General features: G+C 42.5%; 1 protein-coding gene across 2 annotated transcripts; it reads right to left on the reverse strand.

The window, feature by feature from the left end:
• Positions 1–1,696: 1,696 nt before the first annotated feature.
• On the reverse strand, positions 1,697–18,882 carry LOC135507701 (zinc finger and SCAN domain-containing protein 21-like). 2 transcript variants are annotated; one of them, XM_064927309.1, is made up of 3 exons: positions 18,775–18,882; positions 10,557–11,520; positions 1,697–4,710 (listed from the first exon to the last, which is right to left on the reverse strand). In XM_064927309.1, exons 1-2 carry the CDS (start codon positions 18,875–18,877, stop codon positions 10,565–10,567), a joined length of 1,059 nt encoding a protein of 352 aa, XP_064783381.1. In that variant the 5' UTR covers positions 18,878–18,882; the 3' UTR covers positions 1,697–4,710; positions 10,557–10,564. The 2 variants fall into 2 exon arrangements, with proteins under 2 accessions (XP_064783381.1, XP_064783382.1); XM_064927310.1 differs by lacking the exon at positions 1,697–4,710 and having other exon boundaries at positions 6,986–11,520.
• Positions 18,883–19,041: the final 159 nt, after the last annotated feature.

The following is a 19,041-nucleotide window of genomic DNA, read 5'->3' on the forward strand; positions in this document are numbered from 1 at the left end:
TAAAGGGGACTGGGTCGCAACAATTGGATTTGTCTCCAAGCTTTCCCTGTAGTCTAAGATCTCTGCCCTGTGAGTGTCCGTCTCCCAGCTGATTATCTGCATTCCATGTGGGAGGAACGTCGCCCTGCACTTTCACAGTCATTTAATCTACGACCAGACCCTCCCCTTTCTTATCTAGGCACCCTTCAAAGTATACACTACTACTATACCGGTTCCAGTCCCCACCAGACAGATCAGTCTGTCTCTCTAAACCCAAGGGCATGTTGACAGGGTCCATCTCTGTAGCGTAAAAACAAGACAGATCATCAACACCAGTGTCTAACGTATCCCCATCCCCATGTGAATGAACAGGCCTCTGGCTCTGGTGAAATTCTGTGGATAAAAGCCTTTGTTAGAGTTAAAGTCTCGGTGTCTATCTCTGACTTGAGGACGGACGTTCCACTGACCTCTGTAATGCTGCGTCTGGTCCTGGCCTGGGGTGTGGTGGTCAGGAGAAATAAATGGATTTCATTTCAAAACAGAGTTTTCTAAATTCCAAATAACCACCTTTAACTAGACCTGGAAGTTTAGAAGACATGGGTTGTCTTCCAAGTCGGGAATCAAGGAAGTATCGCCAAGTAAAGGTTTGTCGCAAATTCCCCTGCTATGCTTTACACTTGGATACATGTCTTCTCAGCAGACCTGACTTGTTATAAAGGTGGTATAAAAAAAAGGAGGGTCTATTTTATGAATAGGCTGTAGGCAAAACTACATTCAGAGGGGAAATAAAATGAGTGTTTTGGCTATGCCAGCACACCAAACAAGTATATCATGTGAGAATGTGAGCATGTCCTCAACTGAGGGACGTAGTAATAATGAAAAAAAACTCTTACTCCAGGACACTTCAAAGAATGTTATCACAGGTGCAGTGAAATGCAAGCCACACTACTACAATTTTCCCCTTTTGTGGACACCCCTGTGTCTGATAAGGTTACTCAGGAAGGAGAAACTCTTGTAACACAGTTTACAGCTTACTTTGACTAAACCCTTCCAAAAAATAATTTTCATGTAGACCTGATTGTGTGTTTTGGATCATTGTCTTACAGACGAATGGCCTGACATTATCCTTATTCTGTAGAATTCTATGATACAGAGCAGAATTCACGGTTCCTTCTATTAAGGCAAGTTGTCCAGGTCCTGAAGCAGCAAAGCATCCCCAAACCATCACACTAGAATGCTTGACCTTTGGTTTAAGGTTGTTAATGTGGAATGCAGTGTTTTTTTATTTTTATTTATCATCTGTCCAGAGAACATTCTTACAAGAGTCTTAATGATCATCCATGTTAACCCATGTTGGCCCATGTTAACTCCAATGCTTCCTACAGTTGTGTCAAGTTGGCTGGACGTCCTTTGGGTGGTGGACCATTCTTGATACACACGGAAAACTGTTGAGCATGAAAAACCCAACAGCATTGTAGTTATTGACACAAACCGGTGCGCCTGGCACCCACTATCTCAATTGTCTCAAGGCTTAAAAATTCTTAGGTTTTGTACACTCAATGTATATAATGGTGTGTGTACAATGCATTCAACGTATTCAGACCCCTTCAATTTTCCACATTTTGTGACGTTACAGCCTTACTCTAAAATTGATTAAATACAATTTTTACCTCAATCTACACACAATACATAATGACAAAGTGAAAACAGGTTTTTAGAAATGTTTGTCAATTTATTACAAATAAAAAACAGATACCTAATTTGCATAAGTATTCAGACTCTTTGCTATAAGACTCAAAATGGAGCTTAGTTGCATACGGTTTCCATTGATCATCCTTGAGATGTTTCTACAACTTGGAGTCCACCTGTGGTAAATTCAATTGACTGGACATGATTTGGAAAGGCACACACGTCTATACAGTTGAAGTCGGAAGTTTACATACACCTTAGCCAAATACATTTAAACTCAGTTTTTCACAATTCCTAACATTTAATCCAAGTAAAGTTTCCCTGACTAAGTCAGTTAGGATCACCACTTTATTTTAAGAATGTGAAATGTCAGAATAATAGTAGAGAATGATTTATTTCAGCTTTTATTTCTTTCATCACATTCCCAGTGGGTCAGAAGTTTACATACACTCACTTAGTATTTGGTAGCATTGCCTTTAAATTGTTTAACTTGGGTCAAATGTTTCGGGTAGCCTTCCACAAGCTTCCCACAATATGTTGGGTGAATTTTGGCCCATTCCTCCTGACAGAGCTGGTGTAATTGAGTCAGGTTTGTAGGCATCGTTGCTCGCACACGCCTTTTCAGTTCTGCCCACAAATTTTCTATAGGATTGAGGGGTCAGGGCTTTGATGGCCACTCCAATACCTTGACTTTGTTGTCCGTAAGCCATTTTGCCACAACTTTGGAAGTATGCTTGGGGTCATTGTCCATTTGGAAGACCCATTTGCGACCAAGCTTTAACTTCCTGACTGATGTCTTGAGATGTTGCTTCAATATATCCACATAATTTTTCTGCCTCATGACGCTATCTATTTTGTGAAGTGCACTAGTCCCTCCTGCAGCAAAGCACCCCCACAACATGATGCTTCCACCCGCGTGCTTCACTGTTGAGATGGTGTTCTTCAGCTTGTAAGCCTCCCCTTTTTTCCTCCAAACATAACGATGGTCATTATGGCCAAACAGTTCTATTTTTGTTTCTTCAGACCAGAGAACATTTCTACAAAAAGTATGATCTTTGTCACCATGTGCAGTTGCAAACCATAGTCTGGCTTTTTTTATGGTGGTTTTGGAGCAGTGGCTTCTTCCTTGCTGAGCGACCTTTCAGGTTGTGTCGATATAGGACTCGTTTTACTATGGATATAGATACTTTTGTACCTGTTTCCACCAGCATCTTCACAAGGTCCTTGCTGTTGTTCTGGGACTGAGTTGCACTTTTCACACCAAATTACGGTCATCTCTAGGAGACAGAACGTGTCTCCTTCCTGAGCGGTATGACAGCTGAGTGGTCCCATGGTGTTTATACTTGCATACTATTGTTTGTACAGATGAATGTGGTACCTTCAGCCATTTGGAAATTGCTCCCAGAGATAAACCAGACTTGTGGAGGTCTTTCTGCGGTCTTGGCTTATTTCCTTTGATTTTTCCATGATGTCAAGCAAAGAGGCACTGAGTTTGAAGGTAGGCCTTGAAATACATCCACAGGTACACCTCCAATTGACTCAAATGATGTCTATTAGCCTATCAGAAGCTTCTAAAGCCATGACATCATTTTCTGGAATTTTCCAAGCTGTTTAAAGGCACAGTCAACTTAGTGCATGTAAACATCTGACCCACTGGAATTGTGATACAGTGAAATAATCTGTCTGTAAACAATTGTTGGAAATTACTTGTCATGCACAAAGTAGATGTCCTAACTGACTTGACAAAACTATAGTGTGCTAACAAGAAATTTGTGGAATGGTTGAAAAATGAGTTTTAATAACTCCAACCGAAGTGTATGTAAACCTCCGACTTAAACTGTATAAAGGTCCAACATTTGACGATGCATGTCGGAGCAAAAACCAAGCCATGTGGTCGAAGGAATTGTCCATACAGCCCTGATGAATGTGTCGAGGCACAGATCTGGGGAAGGGTACCAAAACATTTCTTGAAGCATTGAAGATCCCCAAGAACACTGTGACCTCCATCATTCTTAAATAGAAGAGGTTTGGAATCACCAAGACTCTTTATAGAGCTGGCCGCCCGGCCTACTGAGCAATCGGAGGTGAAGACCTTGGTCAGAGAGGTAACCAAAAACCCGATTGTCACTGACAGAGCTCCAGAATTCCTCTGTAGAGATGGGAGAACCTTCCAGAAGGACAACCATCTCTGCAGCACTCCACCAATCAGGCCTTTATGGTAAAGTGGCCAGACGGAAGCCACTCCTTAGTGAAAGGAAAATGACAGCTAGGGATGTTGGGGTGACAGTTTTACCGCCACACCGGTCAAGTCATGAAGGCCATCAATTTATATTCTGACTGTTGAGTCACGGTAATTAAGCTTCTCCATGTTCTGATGCTGCTGGTTAGTAGCCTACCAAACTTGCTAATTGCCTGGTACTCCGCACTCTATGGTCCCTCTCATCCCTCTGACATTAATACAAATGTAATCAATCAATCAAATATATTTATGAAGCACTTTTTACATCAGCGGAAGTCACAAAGTGCTAATCATAAACCCAGCCTAAAACCATAAACAGCAAGCAAAGTAGATGTAGAAGCACGGTGGCTAGGAGCACCCCCCTAGAAAGGCAGAAACCTAGAGAGGAACCAGGCTCTGAGGGTTGACCAGTCCTCTTCTGGCTGTGCCGGGTGGAGATTATAAGAGAACATGGCCATTAAGGCCAGATTGTTCTTCAAGATGTTCAAACGTTCAAGATGACCAGCAGGGTCAAATAATAATCAGTGGTTGTAGAGGGTGCAACAACAACAGGTTAGGAGTAGATGTCAGTTGCGTTTTCATATCGGTGCATTCTGAGGTTGAGACAGCAGGTGCGGTAAAGAGAGGGAGAGAGTCGAAAATAGCAGGTCCGGGACAAGGTATCAGGTCCGGTGAACAGGTCAGGGTTCCCTAGCCGCAGGCAAAACAGTTGAAACAGGAGCAGCAGCACGACCAGTTGGACTGGGGACAGCCAGGAGTCATCAGGCCAAGTATTCCTAAGGCATGATCATAGGGCTCAGGACCTTCGGGAGGGGAGAGAAAGAAGGAGAGAGAGAGAGAATTAGAGGGAGCATACTTAAATTCATACAGGACTCAAGATAAGACAGGAGAATTACGCCAGATATAACAGACTGACCCTAGCCCCCCGGCACAAAGACTATTGCAGAATAGATACTGGAGACTGAGACAAGGGTGGGTCGGAGGACACTGTGGCCCGGTCCGACGATACCCCTGGACAGGGCCAATCAGGCAGAACATAACCCCACCCACTTTGCCAAAGCACTGCCCCCACACCACTAGAGGGATATCAACAGACCACCAACTTACTACCCTGAGACTTGGCTGAGTATAACCCACGAAGATCTCCTCCACTGCACGAGTCCGAGGGTGCGCAATCAAACACTTCATGATTCATATATTATCACTTGTGAATGATGCCCAGCATAAGAAACAATGCCTTTTTTCCCGACTTTAAAAAAATCCTATTCACACACCTCATGTAGCCTAGCCCATAGGCCTACAGTATATGTTTTTTATTTTACTTAACCAGGTAGGCCAGTTGAGAACAAGTTCTCACAAGTTCTCAACTGCGACCTGACCAAGATAAAGCAAAGCTGTGCGACAAAAACAACAACACAGAGTTACACATGGGATAAACAATAGAAAAATATATGTACAGTGTGTGCAAATGAGGTAAGATTAGGGAGGTAAGGCAATAAATAGGCCATAGTGGTGAAATAATTACAATTTAGCATTAACACTGGAGGTATAGATGTGCAGATGATGATGTGCAAATAGAGATACTGGGTGGCAAAAGAGTAACAAAAAATAAATAACAATATGGGGATGAGGTAGTTGGATGGGCTATTTACAGATGGACTGTGTACAGGTGCAGTGTTCAGTAAGCTGCTCTGACAGCTGATGCTTAAAGTTAGTGAGGGAGATATAAGTCTCCAGCTTCAGTGATTTTTGCAATTCGTTCCAGTCATTGGCAGCAGAGAACTGGAAGGAAAGGCAGCCAAAGGAGGTGTTGGCTTTGGGGGTGACCAGTGAAATATACCTGTTGGAGCATATGCTACGGGTGACCAGTGACCGGGGCTTTACCTAGAAAATACTTATAGATGACCTGGAGCCAGTGGGTTTGGCGACGAATATGTAGCAAGGGCCAGCCAACGAAAGCATACAGGTCGCAGGCCGAGCATTCAGGTCTCCCAGCTTTTCACAGGAGTCGCTAGAGCGCGATGGGACAAGGACATCCCTGACAGCCAAACCCTCCCCTAACCCAGACAACGCTGGGCCAATTGTGTGCCACCCCATAGGTCTCCCGGTCACGGCAGGCTGCGACAGAGCCCGGACTCAAACCAGGATCTCTAGTGGCACATCTAGCACTGTGATGCAGTGCCTTAGACCAAAGCACGGGAGGCCCTAGGCCTTTATGTTTTGATAAGGTTTGTATTACAACTGAAGCGTCAAATAACTTCTTAAAATTAAGCACATTAATTCACTTTACAAGGGGTGTAGCGCCTAACTGGCATACATAAGCAGCGTGTGAGTTTCAAGTTTGGGAAAGAATTTTCACCATAAAAATGCACCTTTATAATAAAAACATTACATACATAATTGCATTACGGTCACCTTTGATAATGGTGTTTTCCGCTAATGGAACATTTGCGCGTGTAGCCTACTACTATGTGCGCATTGCTGCACGTATAATGTGAAGAAATAACCTAATAGTTTATCAACATTTTAAGCTAAATGTTCTGATCTGTTGCGTAAGCCGCATTGTGTTGATAGTGGTTGTATTATTTTGGAATCTATCGCATTCCACAACGGTCCCAGACTGTTAGGAATATTTATTTCGCACAGAGAGTAGAATAGGTCGACTTTTGTACTATGGGGGATAGTAGATTGACATAGGCTAGTGCTTTTGCTGTTTGTTAGGGCTACTCATCTTGCTGGCGAAAAGTAAATGTGGGCAGCTCTTCCAATATATTCAATATGCACCTCGCAGTTGCGTCCCTGATGTGTCTTCATTTATCTTAATTTTTAGCCTGTGAGAAAGATCTGATCACGTGATGGCGAAACATGAAAGTGGTGATTCGGAGCACACAGCACTCAGGGAGAAGGGCATAATGGCCAAAGGACGCAAAAGGCATGGATTTTTTTAGGTGCATTACGGCCACACAAAGGGGAAGCCGCCCTTAAAATTCAATGCATTATCAAGTGCTTATCAAAAAACCAAAGCAGAGCTCATGCCTTTCAAGTTACTTTTTTCAAAGCATCATTAGAGTCACATCATGCAGCCTTACAATTTATTACAAATCAAAACATATAGCCCAACATTTGCAGGACGACGAAAGTTACATGAATAACTCATAAATTAAGCATATAGGACTACCTATTTCTTTGTTAAGCGCTCAACACAGAATAACTGCATGTGCGCACTCCCTCAAATAATTTGGAGAAAATATCCTTAATTCTTTTCAGATTTGTTCAATTGTATTCTTCATACTATAAAATAATGCCACGGTATTCTAAGCAAATCTTGTCTGCTAAATGAAATAGTGTAGCCCACACCCAATTGGCATAGCCAGATCAGGACCTAACACAAGGACAACTCAGAGTATGCTATTCTGTTCTTGTGAAATAGACTACATTTTCTTCATATCATGCTTCTTTAGACCTGTCTAAAATAAATAGATTGTGAAGGTGTAGGCTTTATTAAATGGATTTACTATGCTTTTTAAAATGTAGATGTTCCTAAGGTCTGCATCAGTGGCTTGTAGGCTATGTGTGGAAGCCGGGACATGCTAAACATGTCTATGTTAATTAACGGTCAATTACCGTGAGACAGAGAGTTATTTGCTTGACAATCACCAGCTGATGAAAATTGGTGACCGCCACAGCCCTAATGACAGCCCACTTGGAGTTTGCCAAAAGGCACCTGAAGGACTCTCAGACCATGAGAAATAAGATTCTCTGGTCTGATGAAACCAAGATGTAACTATTTAGCTTGAATGACAAGCATCATGTCTGGAGGAAACCTGCCGCCATCCCAAAAGTGAAGCATGGTGGTGGCAGCATCATGCTGTGGGGATGTTTTTCAGCGAGCAGGGACTGGTAGACTAGTCAGAATCGAGGGAAAGATGTACGGAGCAAAGTACAGAGAGAACCTTGATGAAAACCTGCTCCAGAGCGCTCAGGACCTCCAACTGAGGCAAAGGTTCAACTTCCAACAAATACTTTTGTAAATGTGATATTTCAGTTAAGAAATATTTTATGAAGTGTGCTAAAATTAAAAAAAAACTGTTTTTGCATTGTGTGTAGATTGATGAGGGGAAAAAAACAATTGAATCCATTTTTAGAATAAGATTATAAATTAACAAAATGTGGAAAAAGTCAAGGGGTTTGAATACTTTCCGAATGCACTGTATGAATACTAATCAGGATACAGTATATTAGTGTTTTATGTTTCATAAATGTTTTTCAAATGTTAGAATTCTTCTTACACTTTGACATTAAAGAGTATTTTGTGTAGATTGTTAACATAAAAAGTACAAATAAATCCATTTTAATCCCACTTTGTAACATAACACATTGTAAAACCTGGACCCGTACACAGCTGTAAAACCTGGACCCATACAAATCAGCTGGGCTTGACAATCTGGACCCTCTATTTCTGAAACTATCCACCACCATTGTCGCAACCCCTATTACCAGCCTGTTCAAACTCTCTTTCATATCGTCTGACATCCCCAAGGATTGGAAAGCTGCCGCAGTCATCCCCCTCTTCAAAGGGGGAGACACCCTGGACCCAAACTGTTACAGACCTATATCCATCCTGCCCTGCCTATCTAAGGTCTTCGAAAGCCAAGTCAACAAACAGGTCACTGACCATCTCGAATCCCACCGTACCTTCTCCGCTGTGCAATCTGGTTTCCGAGCCGGTCACGGGTGCACCTCAGCCAGGCTCAAGGTACTAAACGATATCATAACCGCCATCGATAAAAGACAGTACTGTGCAGCCGTCTTCATCGACCTTGCCAAGGCTTTCGACTCTGTCAATCACCATATTCTTATGGGCAGACTCAGTAGCCTCGGGTTTTCTGATAACTGCCTTGCCTGGTTCACCAACTACTTTGCAGACAGAGTTCAGTGTGTCAAATCGGAGGGCATGCTGTCCGGTCCTCTGGCAGTCTCTATGGGGTTGCCACAGGGTTCAATTCTCGGGCCGACTCTTTTCTCTGTATATATCAATGACGTTGCTCTTGCTGCGGGCGATTCCCTGATCCACCTCTACGCAGACGACACCATTCTGTATACTTCCGGCCCGTCCTTGGACACTGTGCTATCTAACCTCCAAACGAGCTTCAATGCCATACAACACTCCTTCTGTGGCCTCCAACTGCTCTTAAATGCTAGTAAAACCAAATGCATGCTTTTCAACCGTTCGCTGCGTGCACCCGCACGCCCGACTAGCATCACCACCCTGGATGGTTTCGACCTAGAATATGTGGACATCTATAAGTACCTAGGTGTCTGGCAAGACTGTAAACTCTCCTTCCAGACTCATATTTTTTTTTACCTTTATTTTACTAGGCAAGTCAGTTAAGAACAAATTCTTATTTTCAATGACGGCCTAGGAACAGTGGGTTAACTGCCTGTTCAGGGGCAGAACGACAGATTTGTACCTTGTCAGCTCGGGGATTTGAACTTGCAACCTTTTGGTTACTAGTCCAACGCTCTAACCACTAGGCTACCCTGCAAACATTTCCAATCTAAAATCAAATCTAGAGTCGGCTTTCTATTCCGCAACAAAGCCTCCTTCACTCACGCTGCCAAACTTACCCTAGTAAAACTGACTATCCTACCGATCCTCGACTTCGGCGATGTCATCTACAAAATAGCTTCCAACACTCTACTCAGCAAACTGGATGCAGTTTATCAGTGCCATCCGTTTTGTTACTAAAGCACCTTATACCACCGACCACTGCGACCTGTATGCTCTAGTCGGCTGGCCCTCGCTACATATTCGTCGCCAGACCCACTGGCTCCAGGTCATCTACAAGTCCATGCTAGGTAAAGCTCCGCCTTATCTCAGTTCACTGGTCACGATGGCAACACCCACCCGTAGCACGCGCTCCAGCAGGTCTATCTCACTGATCATCCCTAAAGCCAACACCTCATTTGACCGCCTTTCGTTCCAGTTCTCTGCTGCCTGTGACTGGAACGAATTGCAAAAATCGCTGAAGTTGGAGACTTATCTCCCTCACCAATTTCAAACATCTGCTATCTGAGCAGCTAACCGATCGCTGCAGCTATACATAGTCGATCGGTAAATAGCCCACCCAATTTTACCTACCTCATCCCCATACTGTTTTCATTTATTTACTTTTCTGCTCTTTTGCACACCAATATCCATACCTGTACATGACCATCTGATCATTTATCACTCGTGTTAATCTGCAAAATTGTAAATATTCGCCTACCTCCTCATGCCTTTTGCACACAATGTATAATAGACTTTTTTTTCTACTGTGTTATTGACTTGTTAATTGTTTACTCCATGTGTAACTCTGTGGTCTGTTCACACTGCAATGCTTTATCTTGGCCAGGTCACAGTTGCCAATGAGAACTTGTTCTCAACTAGCCTACCTGGTTAAATAAAGGTGAAATAAAAATAAATAAAATAAAAAGGGGTGTGAATACTTTCTGAAGGCACTATACAAGTCTAGAAGAAAATCTGAAATCTATTACTCTTGTTATTCCAAATGCATTTGTGGATCTTTTCTGCTGACAACAAAACATGCATTTGTCTTTAATGCAGGGTTTGATCTAAACATCAGAAGCTATCAAGTGGTATAGTTACTTTCTATGTTATAGATGGGAATGGTTTTTCTGCTGGTGTATCCTGAGGTAGCTCCTGTCTGAGAACCTCTTCCCACAGTTAGTGCAGGCGAACGGCCTCTCTCCCGTATGGACCTTCAAATGCCTCTTCAGATGGTGCTGGTGGGAGAACCTCTTCTCACAGTGGGGGCAGGTGTAGGGTTTCTCCCCTGTGTGGACCCTCTGGTGCCTCTTCAGGGTGAACGAGTGAGAGAAACTGGCTCGGCATAGGTGACAACCAAATGGTTTCTCCCCTGTGTGCATCCTCTGGTGGATCTCCAGCTGTTTGCGGAAATTGAAGGCTTTCCCACAGAATGAACATGGGAAGCGCTTCTCTTTGCCACCGGATCTGATGATAGTGTCACCACTACTGTCATTTGTCAATGGGCATATGTAGCCATTTTGTGTTGAGGCACTGGCATTGTCTGAGGTCTGGTTTAACATAAGGAGAGTGTGAGGAGGATGAAGGCCAGGGAGGGTCTGTGTTGTTGCAGGGTCCATGTTCCAGTTGATAGATCCTATAGAAGGCAGGCTGAAGGCTGCACCTTTTAGGGGGTTTACCTGAGGTGTCATCAGTCGCTCTGAATCACAACTATAGGAGCAGGACGGAGCATCACTAGCCGAGTCTGTGTCTGTTCTCTCCCGCTGCATACGGACACGCCCCCGTCCTTGCAGACCAAATCTACCCCTCTCCCTGGTCTCAGACAGTCTGTCGTCATAGAGACTAAGTTCAGCTGTTGCTTTGTGTTCGACTGTCTGTTTCTGGTTAACAGTGTTGTTCCCAAGTCCAGAGTTGAAGACGCTGTCCCATCCACTGACCTCCACCATGTCGCCTCTGGTTCTGCCCTGCTCAGTGATGTTGTCCCCTGGGCCCGTGGCTACACCAGTCTGGGTCTGGGAACTCAAAAGGGCTGCCCAGTCCCCTCTGTTAGCCTCCAGCCAATCACCTACAGGGAGAGGTTAGAAAATAGACTTTATAAACATGGTTGTTTTATTTGTCAATTACCTGGTCAAGTTCATACATTATTAGGGATTCATAACCCTTTCCTCATTACACATTTTTTTGTTACAGCCTGAATTCAAAATAGTTTAAAAATAAACAAAAAATCTCACCCATCCACACACAATATCGCATAATGACAAAGTGAAAACGTTTAAAAAATGTTTTAGCAGATTTATTGAAAATGAAATACAGAAACAGCTAATTTATCTAATTATTAACCCCCGAGTCAATACTTTGTAGAAGCACCTTTAGCAGCGATTACGGCTGTGAGTCTTTCTGGGTAAGTCTCTTAAGAGTTTTCCACACCTGGACTGTGCAACAATTGTGCAACATATTTGCAAAATTCCTCAAGCTCTATCAAATGGGTTGTTGATCATTGCTAGACAACTATTTTCAAGTTTTGCCATTGATTTTAAAGTACGTTGAAGTCAAAACTAACTCGGCCACTTAGGAACATTCATTGTCTTCTTGGTAAGAAAATCCAGTGTAGATTTAGCCTGTTTTAGGTCAATGTCCTTCTGAAAGGCAAATTAATCACCCATTGTCTGATGCAAAGCAGACTAAACCAGGTTTTCCTCTAGGGTTTTGCCTGGGCTAAGCTCCATTATGTTTATTTTTTATGCCGAAACACTACAGTCCTTAACGATAACCCATGCCCATAACATGATGCAGCCATCGTTATGCTTAAAAATATGGAGAATGGTACTCAGTAATGTGTTGTATTGGATTTGCCCCAAACATAACACTTTGTATACAGGACAAAAAGTTAATTGTCTTGCCAATTGTTTTGCAGTATTACTTCAGTAACTTGTTGCAAATAGGATGCATGTTTTGGAATATTTTATTCTGTACAGACTTCCTTCTTTTCACTCAGGTTAGTATTGTGGAGTAACTACAATGTTGTTGATCCATCCTCAGGTTTCTTTCCTCTCCGCAACTTTGTAGTGACTTTTTTTTACCCAATAGGTGCTCTTCTTTGCGAGGCATTGGAAAACCTCCCTGGTTGAATCTGTGTTTGAAATTCACTTCTCGACGGAGGGTTACAGATAACTCTATGTGTGGGGTACATAGATGAGGTAGTCAGTAAAAAATCACATTAAACACTATTGTTGCACACAGAGTGAGTCCATGCAACTTATGTGACATGTTAAGCAAATGTTTACTCCTGAGGCTCTTTAGGCTTGGCATAACAAAGGGGTTGAATACTTACTGACTCAAGACATTTCAGCTTTTCATTTTTTATTCATTTGTAAACATTTTGAAAAACAAACTCACTGTGACATTATGGGGTATTGTGTGTTGGCCAGTGACAAAAAAAAGAAATTCAGGCAACAAAACGTGGAAAAGGTCAAGGGGTGTGAATCAAGGGAGGCTCCTCAGAGGAGGAAGGGGAGGACCGATCTCCTCAGTGAATTTCATAAAAATAAAGTTCCTTTTTAGATAAAACTATACTAAATATATTAATAAAATAAAATGTTATTTGTCACATGTGCTGTATAGAACAGGTAGACCTTACAGTGAAATGCTTACTTACAAGCCCTTATCCAACAATGCAGTTTTAAGAAAATACCCCCCAAAAGTAAGATAAAAATAACAAATAATTAAAGAGCAGCAGTAAAATAACAATAGCGGGGGCTATATACAGGGGTCCTGGTACAGAGTCAATGTGCGGGGGGCCCCTCCGGTGTCGAGGTAATTGAGGTAATATGTACATGTAGGTAGAGTTAAAGTGACTATGCATAGATAATAACAGAAAGAGTAGCAGCAGCGTGGGGGGGGGGGGGCAATGCAAATAGTATGGGTAGCCATTTGATTAGATGTAATGGAGTCTTATGGCTTAGGGGTAGAAGCTGTTTAGAACCCTCTTGGACATAGACTTGGCGCTCTGGTACCGCTTGCCATGCGGTAGCAGAGAGAACAGTCTATGACTAGGGTGGCTAGAGTCTTTGACAATTTGTGGGGCCTTCCTCTGACACCGCCTGGTATAAATGTCCTGGATGGCAGGAAGCTTGACCCCGGTGATGTACTGGGCCGTATGCACTACCCTCTGTAGTGCCTTGTGGTCGGAGGCCGAGCAGTTGCCATACCAGGCTGTGATGCAACCCGTCAGGATGCTCTCGATGGTGCAGCTGTAAAACATTTTGAGGATCTGAGGACACATGCCAAATCTTTCCAGTCTCCTGAGGGGGAATAGGTTTGGTCGTGCCCTTTTCACGATTTTCTTGGTGTGCTTGGACAATGTTAGTTTGTTGGTGATGTGGACGCCAAGCTCTCAACCTGCGCCACTACGGCCCCGTTGATGAGAATGGGGGCGTGCTTGGTCCTCGTTTTTCCTGTAGTCCACAATCATCTCCTTTGTCTTGATCACATTGAGGGAGAGGTTGTTGTCCTGGCACCACGCGGTCAGGTCTCTGACCTCCTCCCTATAGGCTGTCTCATCGTTGTCGGTGATCAGGCCTACTACTGTTGTGTCATCGGCAAACTTAATGATGGTGTTGGACTCGTGCCTGGCCGTGCAGTCATGAGTGAACAGGGAGTACAGGAAGGGACTGAGCTCGCACCCCTGAGGGGCCCCAGTGTTGAGGATCAGCGTGGCGGATGTGTTTTTACCTACCCGTACCACCTGGGGGTGGCCCATCAGGAAGTCCAGGATTCAAGTACAGAGGCAGGTGTTTAGTCCTAGGGTCTATAGCTTAGTGGTGAGCTTTGTGGGCACTATGGTGTTGAATTCTGAGCTGTAGTCAATGAATAGCATTCTCACATAGGTGTTCCTTTTGTCCAGGTGGGAAAGGGCAGCATGGAGTGCAATAGAGATTGCATCATCTATGGATCTGTTGGGGCGGTATGCAAATTGGAGTTGGTCTAGGGTTTCTGGGATAATGGTGTTGATGTAAGTCATGACCAGAATTTCAAAGCATTTCATGGCTACAGACGTAAGTACTACGGGTTGGTAGTCATTTAAACAGGTTACCTTAGTGTTCTCGGGCACAGGGACTATGGTGGTCTGCTTGAAACATGTTGGTAATACAGACTCAGACAGGGAGAGGTTGAAAATGTCAGTGAAGACACTTGCCAGTGGGTCAGCACATGCTCGGAGTAAGGTCCTGGTAATCCGTCTGGCCCTGCAGCCTTGTGTATATTGACCTGTTTAAAGGTATTACTCACATCGGCTGCGGAGAGCGTGATCACACAGTCGTCCGGAACATCTGATGCTCTCATGCATGTTTCAGTGTTACTTGCCTCGAAGCGAGCATAGAAGTTATTTAGCTAGTTTGGCAGGCTCGTGTAACTGGGCAGCTCTCGGCTGTGCTTCCCTTTGTAGGCTGTAATAGTTTGTAAGACCTGCCACATCCGACCAGCGTCGGAGCCGGTGTAGTACGATTCGATCTTAGTCCTGTATTGACGCTTTGCCTGTTTGATGGTTCGTCGGAAGGCATAGCGGGATTTCTTATAAGCTTCCGGGGTTAGTCCGCAGCTCTACCCTGTAGCTCAATGCAAATGTTGTCTGTAATCCATGGCTTCTGGTTGGGGTATGTACACTAACGTTCAAAACTTTGGAGTCACTTAGAAATGTCCTTGTTTTTGAAAGAAAAGCACATTTTTTGTCCATTAAAATAACATTGAATTGATAAGAAATAGTGTTAAACACTTTTCAGCTGTGCTAACATAATTACAAAAGGGTTTTCTAATGATTAATTAGCCTTTTATAATGATAAACTTGGATTAGCTAACACAACGTGCCATTGGAACACAGGACTGATGGTTGCTGATAATGGGCCTCTGTACGCCTATGTACAGTTGAAGTCGGAAGTTTACATACACCTTAGCCAAATACATTTAAACTCCATTTTTCACAGTTCCTGACATTTAATCCAAGTAACAACTCCCTGTCTTTGGTCAATTAGGATCACCACTTTATTTTAAAAATGTGAAATGTCAGAATAATAGTAGAGAGAATGATTTATTTCAGATTTGATTTCTTTCATCTCATTCCCAGTGGGTCAGAAGTTTATATACACTCAATTAGTATTTGGTACCATTGCCTTTAAATTGTTTCACTTGGGTCAAACGTTTTGGGTAGCCTTCTACAATCTTCCCACAATAAGTTGGGTGAATTTTGGCCCATTCCTCCTGACAGAGCTGGTGTAAGTGAGTCAGGTTTGTAGGCCTCCTTGCTCGCACACACTTTCAGTTCTGCCCACACATTTTCTATAGGATTGAGGTCAGGGCTTTGTGATGGACACTCCAATACCTTGACTTTGTTGTCCTTAAGCCATTTTGTCACAATTTTGGAAGTATGCTTGGGGTCATTGTCCATTTGGAAGACCCATTTGGGGCCAAGCTTTAACTTCCTGACTGATGTCTTGAGATGTTGCTTTAATATATCCTCATGATACCATCTATTTTGTGAAGTGCACCAGGCCCTCCTGCAGCAAAACACCCCCACAACATCATGCTGCCATCCCCGTGCTTCACGGTTGGGATAGGGTTCTTTGGCTTGCAAGGCTCCCCCTTTTTCCTCCAAACATAATTGTCATTATGGCCAGTTCTATTTTTGTTTTATCAGACCAGAGGAAATTTCTCCAAAACGTACAATCTTTGTCCCCATGTGCAGTTTTAAACCATAGTCTGGCTTTTTTATGGCGGTTTTGGAGCAGTGACTTCTTCCTTGCTGAGCGGCCTTTCAGGTTATGTCGATATAGGACTCGTTTTACTGTGGATATAGATACTTTCGTACCCGTTTCCTCCAACATCTTCACAAGGTCCTTTGCTGTTGTTCTGGGATTGATTTGCACTTTTCGCAAATCTCGAGGAGACAAAACCCGTCTCCTTCCTGAGCGGTATGACGGCTGCGTGGTCCCATGATGTTTATACTTGCGTACTATTGTTTGTACAGATGGACGTGGTACCTTCAGGCATTTGGAAATTGGCCTTGAAGGCCTTGAAATACATCCACAGGTACACCTCCAATTGACTCAAATTATGTCAATTAGCTTGTTAGAAGCTTCTAAAGCCATGACATAATTTTCTGGAATTTTCCAAGCTGTTTAAAGGCACAGTCAACTTAGTGTATGTAAACATCTGACCCACTGGAATTGTGATACAGTGAATTATAAGTGAAATAATCTGTCTGTAAACAGTTGTTGAAAAAATTACTTGTGTCATGCACAAAGGAGATGTACTAACCGACTTGCCAAAACTATAGTTTGCTAACAAGACATTTGTGGAGTGGTTGAAAAACTAATGACTCCAACCTAAGTGTATGTAATCTTCCCTTTAACTGTAGATATTCCATTAAAAAAAATCAGCTGTTTCCAGCAGCAATAGTAATTTACAACATTAACAATGTCTACACTGTATTTCTGATAAAAAATGTATGTCATTTTAATGGACAAAAAAAATTGCTCTTCTTTCAAAAACAAGGACATTTCTAAGTGACCCCAAACTTTTGAACGGAGAGAGAGCAAGCTAGCTAACATAGCACATCTAACACTGGAGCACTTCCAAGTCAAGGTAAGCTTTTGGTTTTATTAATTTATTACCGCCGGTGTAAATACTAAACCGCTTGCTGAAAACTAACGTTTGTTGCTGATTTATTAATGCTGGTAGCTATATATGTTGACTATGACGTTAGGTGACAACGATGTAAATCAAATCAAATCAAATTTTATTTGTCACATACACATGGTTAGCAGATGTTAATGCGAGTGTAGCGAAATGCTTGTGCTTCTAGTTCCGACAATGCAGTAATAACCAACAAGTAATCAACTAACAAATCCTAAACTACTGTCTTATACACAGTGTAAGGGGATAAAGAATATGTACATAAGGATATATGAATGAGTGATGGTACAGAGCAGCATAGGCAAGATACAGTAGATGGTATCGAGTACAGTATATACATATGAGATGAGTATGTAAACAAAGTGGCATAGTTAAAGTGGCTAGTGATACATGTATTACATAAGGATGCAGTCGATGATATAGAGTACAGTATATACGTATGCATATGAGAAGAATAATGTAGGGTAAGTAACATTATATAAGGTAGCATTGTTTAAAGTAGCTAGTGATATATTTACATTTCCCATCAATTCCCATTATTAAAGTGGCTGGAGTTGAGTCAGTGTCAGTGTGTTGGCAGTAGCCACTCAATGTTAGTGGTGGCTGTTTAACAGTCTGATGGCCTTGAGATAGAAGCTGTTTCAGTCTGTGTGTAGCGGTTAGCAGTTATGGAATGAAGGTTTGGCTTGGAAAGTTTTTTTTGCCTGTCTTGTGCACTGAAGTCCAGGAGGAGAGCGCATAGATGCAAGAACGAATTATACAATGAGCAAATGATCATTATTTTTTGTATGTGGCTGCTATGAAAGTGAACTGTGTTTGTGGTGATCAGGAGTGTATTCATTCTGCTGATTCTGTTGAAAAACATTTCTTAAACGGAACGAAACAGGGATAAACATACATACATTTGTCCAATAGAAACTCTCATTTGCAACTGTTGGACTAATGACTACACCCTAGATCAGCTAGATGCAGGCAAGAGTGTGCAAGGCGGTATTGAATGTGTTAACTGTCTGGATTACTCTCATTTTTCTCTTGACCTTTTGTAGCAACCTCATGATGAGTGTAGGGAAAATTTGAGTATCATGTAGTATCCTAAACCTGTCAATTGTTACATTGAGCTGGACGAATAAAATACGAATGACAGTCATTCAATATGCTGTAATAGAAAAGGCCATGCTCATAAAAATAAAAAATCCTCCCTCATCTTAAATGGCACCAACCGCCACTGGTGTGAATACCTACCGAAGGCACTGTATCTACCTCAAACACTCCAGTATCGGTGCACATTGTACATTTGGTACTGGCACTGACCCTGTATATAGCTTCCTCTTTTATTTCTCCTTTTCAATATATTTTGTATTAGTTATACTATTTGATATTGAATACTGTACTTCTGGGTTGGGCTTGCAAGTTAAGAATTTCACTGTACTTGTTGTGTATGCGACAAATAAAACTTGAGACTTCTGAAGGTAAACATAACTTATTTTGATTTTATTTTTAGAATGAAGCAAAAACAACAGCCAGGAGTATCACTATTCCCATTGAAGATGTATTACTGTATGGAGGCTATATGTATTACTATTCCCATTGAAGATCTATTACTGTATGTAGGCTACATGTATTTCTCCCTTACCTTGCTCCCCCATCTTTAGTCCACTCAGCAGGTCAATGCTCTCTGGTTCATCTTCTATTGTCTCCTCTTTGACCAGCAGCAGATCAGGCTTCCCATCCTCCATGTCTACTGACTGTAAGAGATACAGAGTGAGAGGATGTTGGATCAAGACATCTGATATCAGCACCCTGCTATGGAGCATCTTCTGATTGGCCAATGAGGGATTGCTATGTAGCGTAAATGTAATGCTATTACACTCTTTAATTGGTTGATAATTGAAAGGAATGG

Source organism: Oncorhynchus masou, chromosome 21 (genome assembly GCF_036934945.1).
Source record: "Oncorhynchus masou masou isolate Uvic2021 chromosome 21, UVic_Omas_1.1, whole genome shotgun sequence".
Taxonomy (NCBI): Eukaryota; Metazoa; Chordata; class Actinopteri; order Salmoniformes; family Salmonidae; genus Oncorhynchus; species Oncorhynchus masou.

Coding starts and splice junctions, on each gene's coding strand:
- LOC135507701 (XM_064927309.1), bottom strand. CDS start 18,877: ATGGAGGATGGGAAGCCTGATCTGCTGCTGGTCAAAGAGGAGACAATA. Junction 11,521..18,774: donor ACTAAAGATGGGGGAGCAAG/GTAAGGGAGAAA, acceptor CTCTCCCTGTAG/GTGATTGGCTGGAGGCTAAC.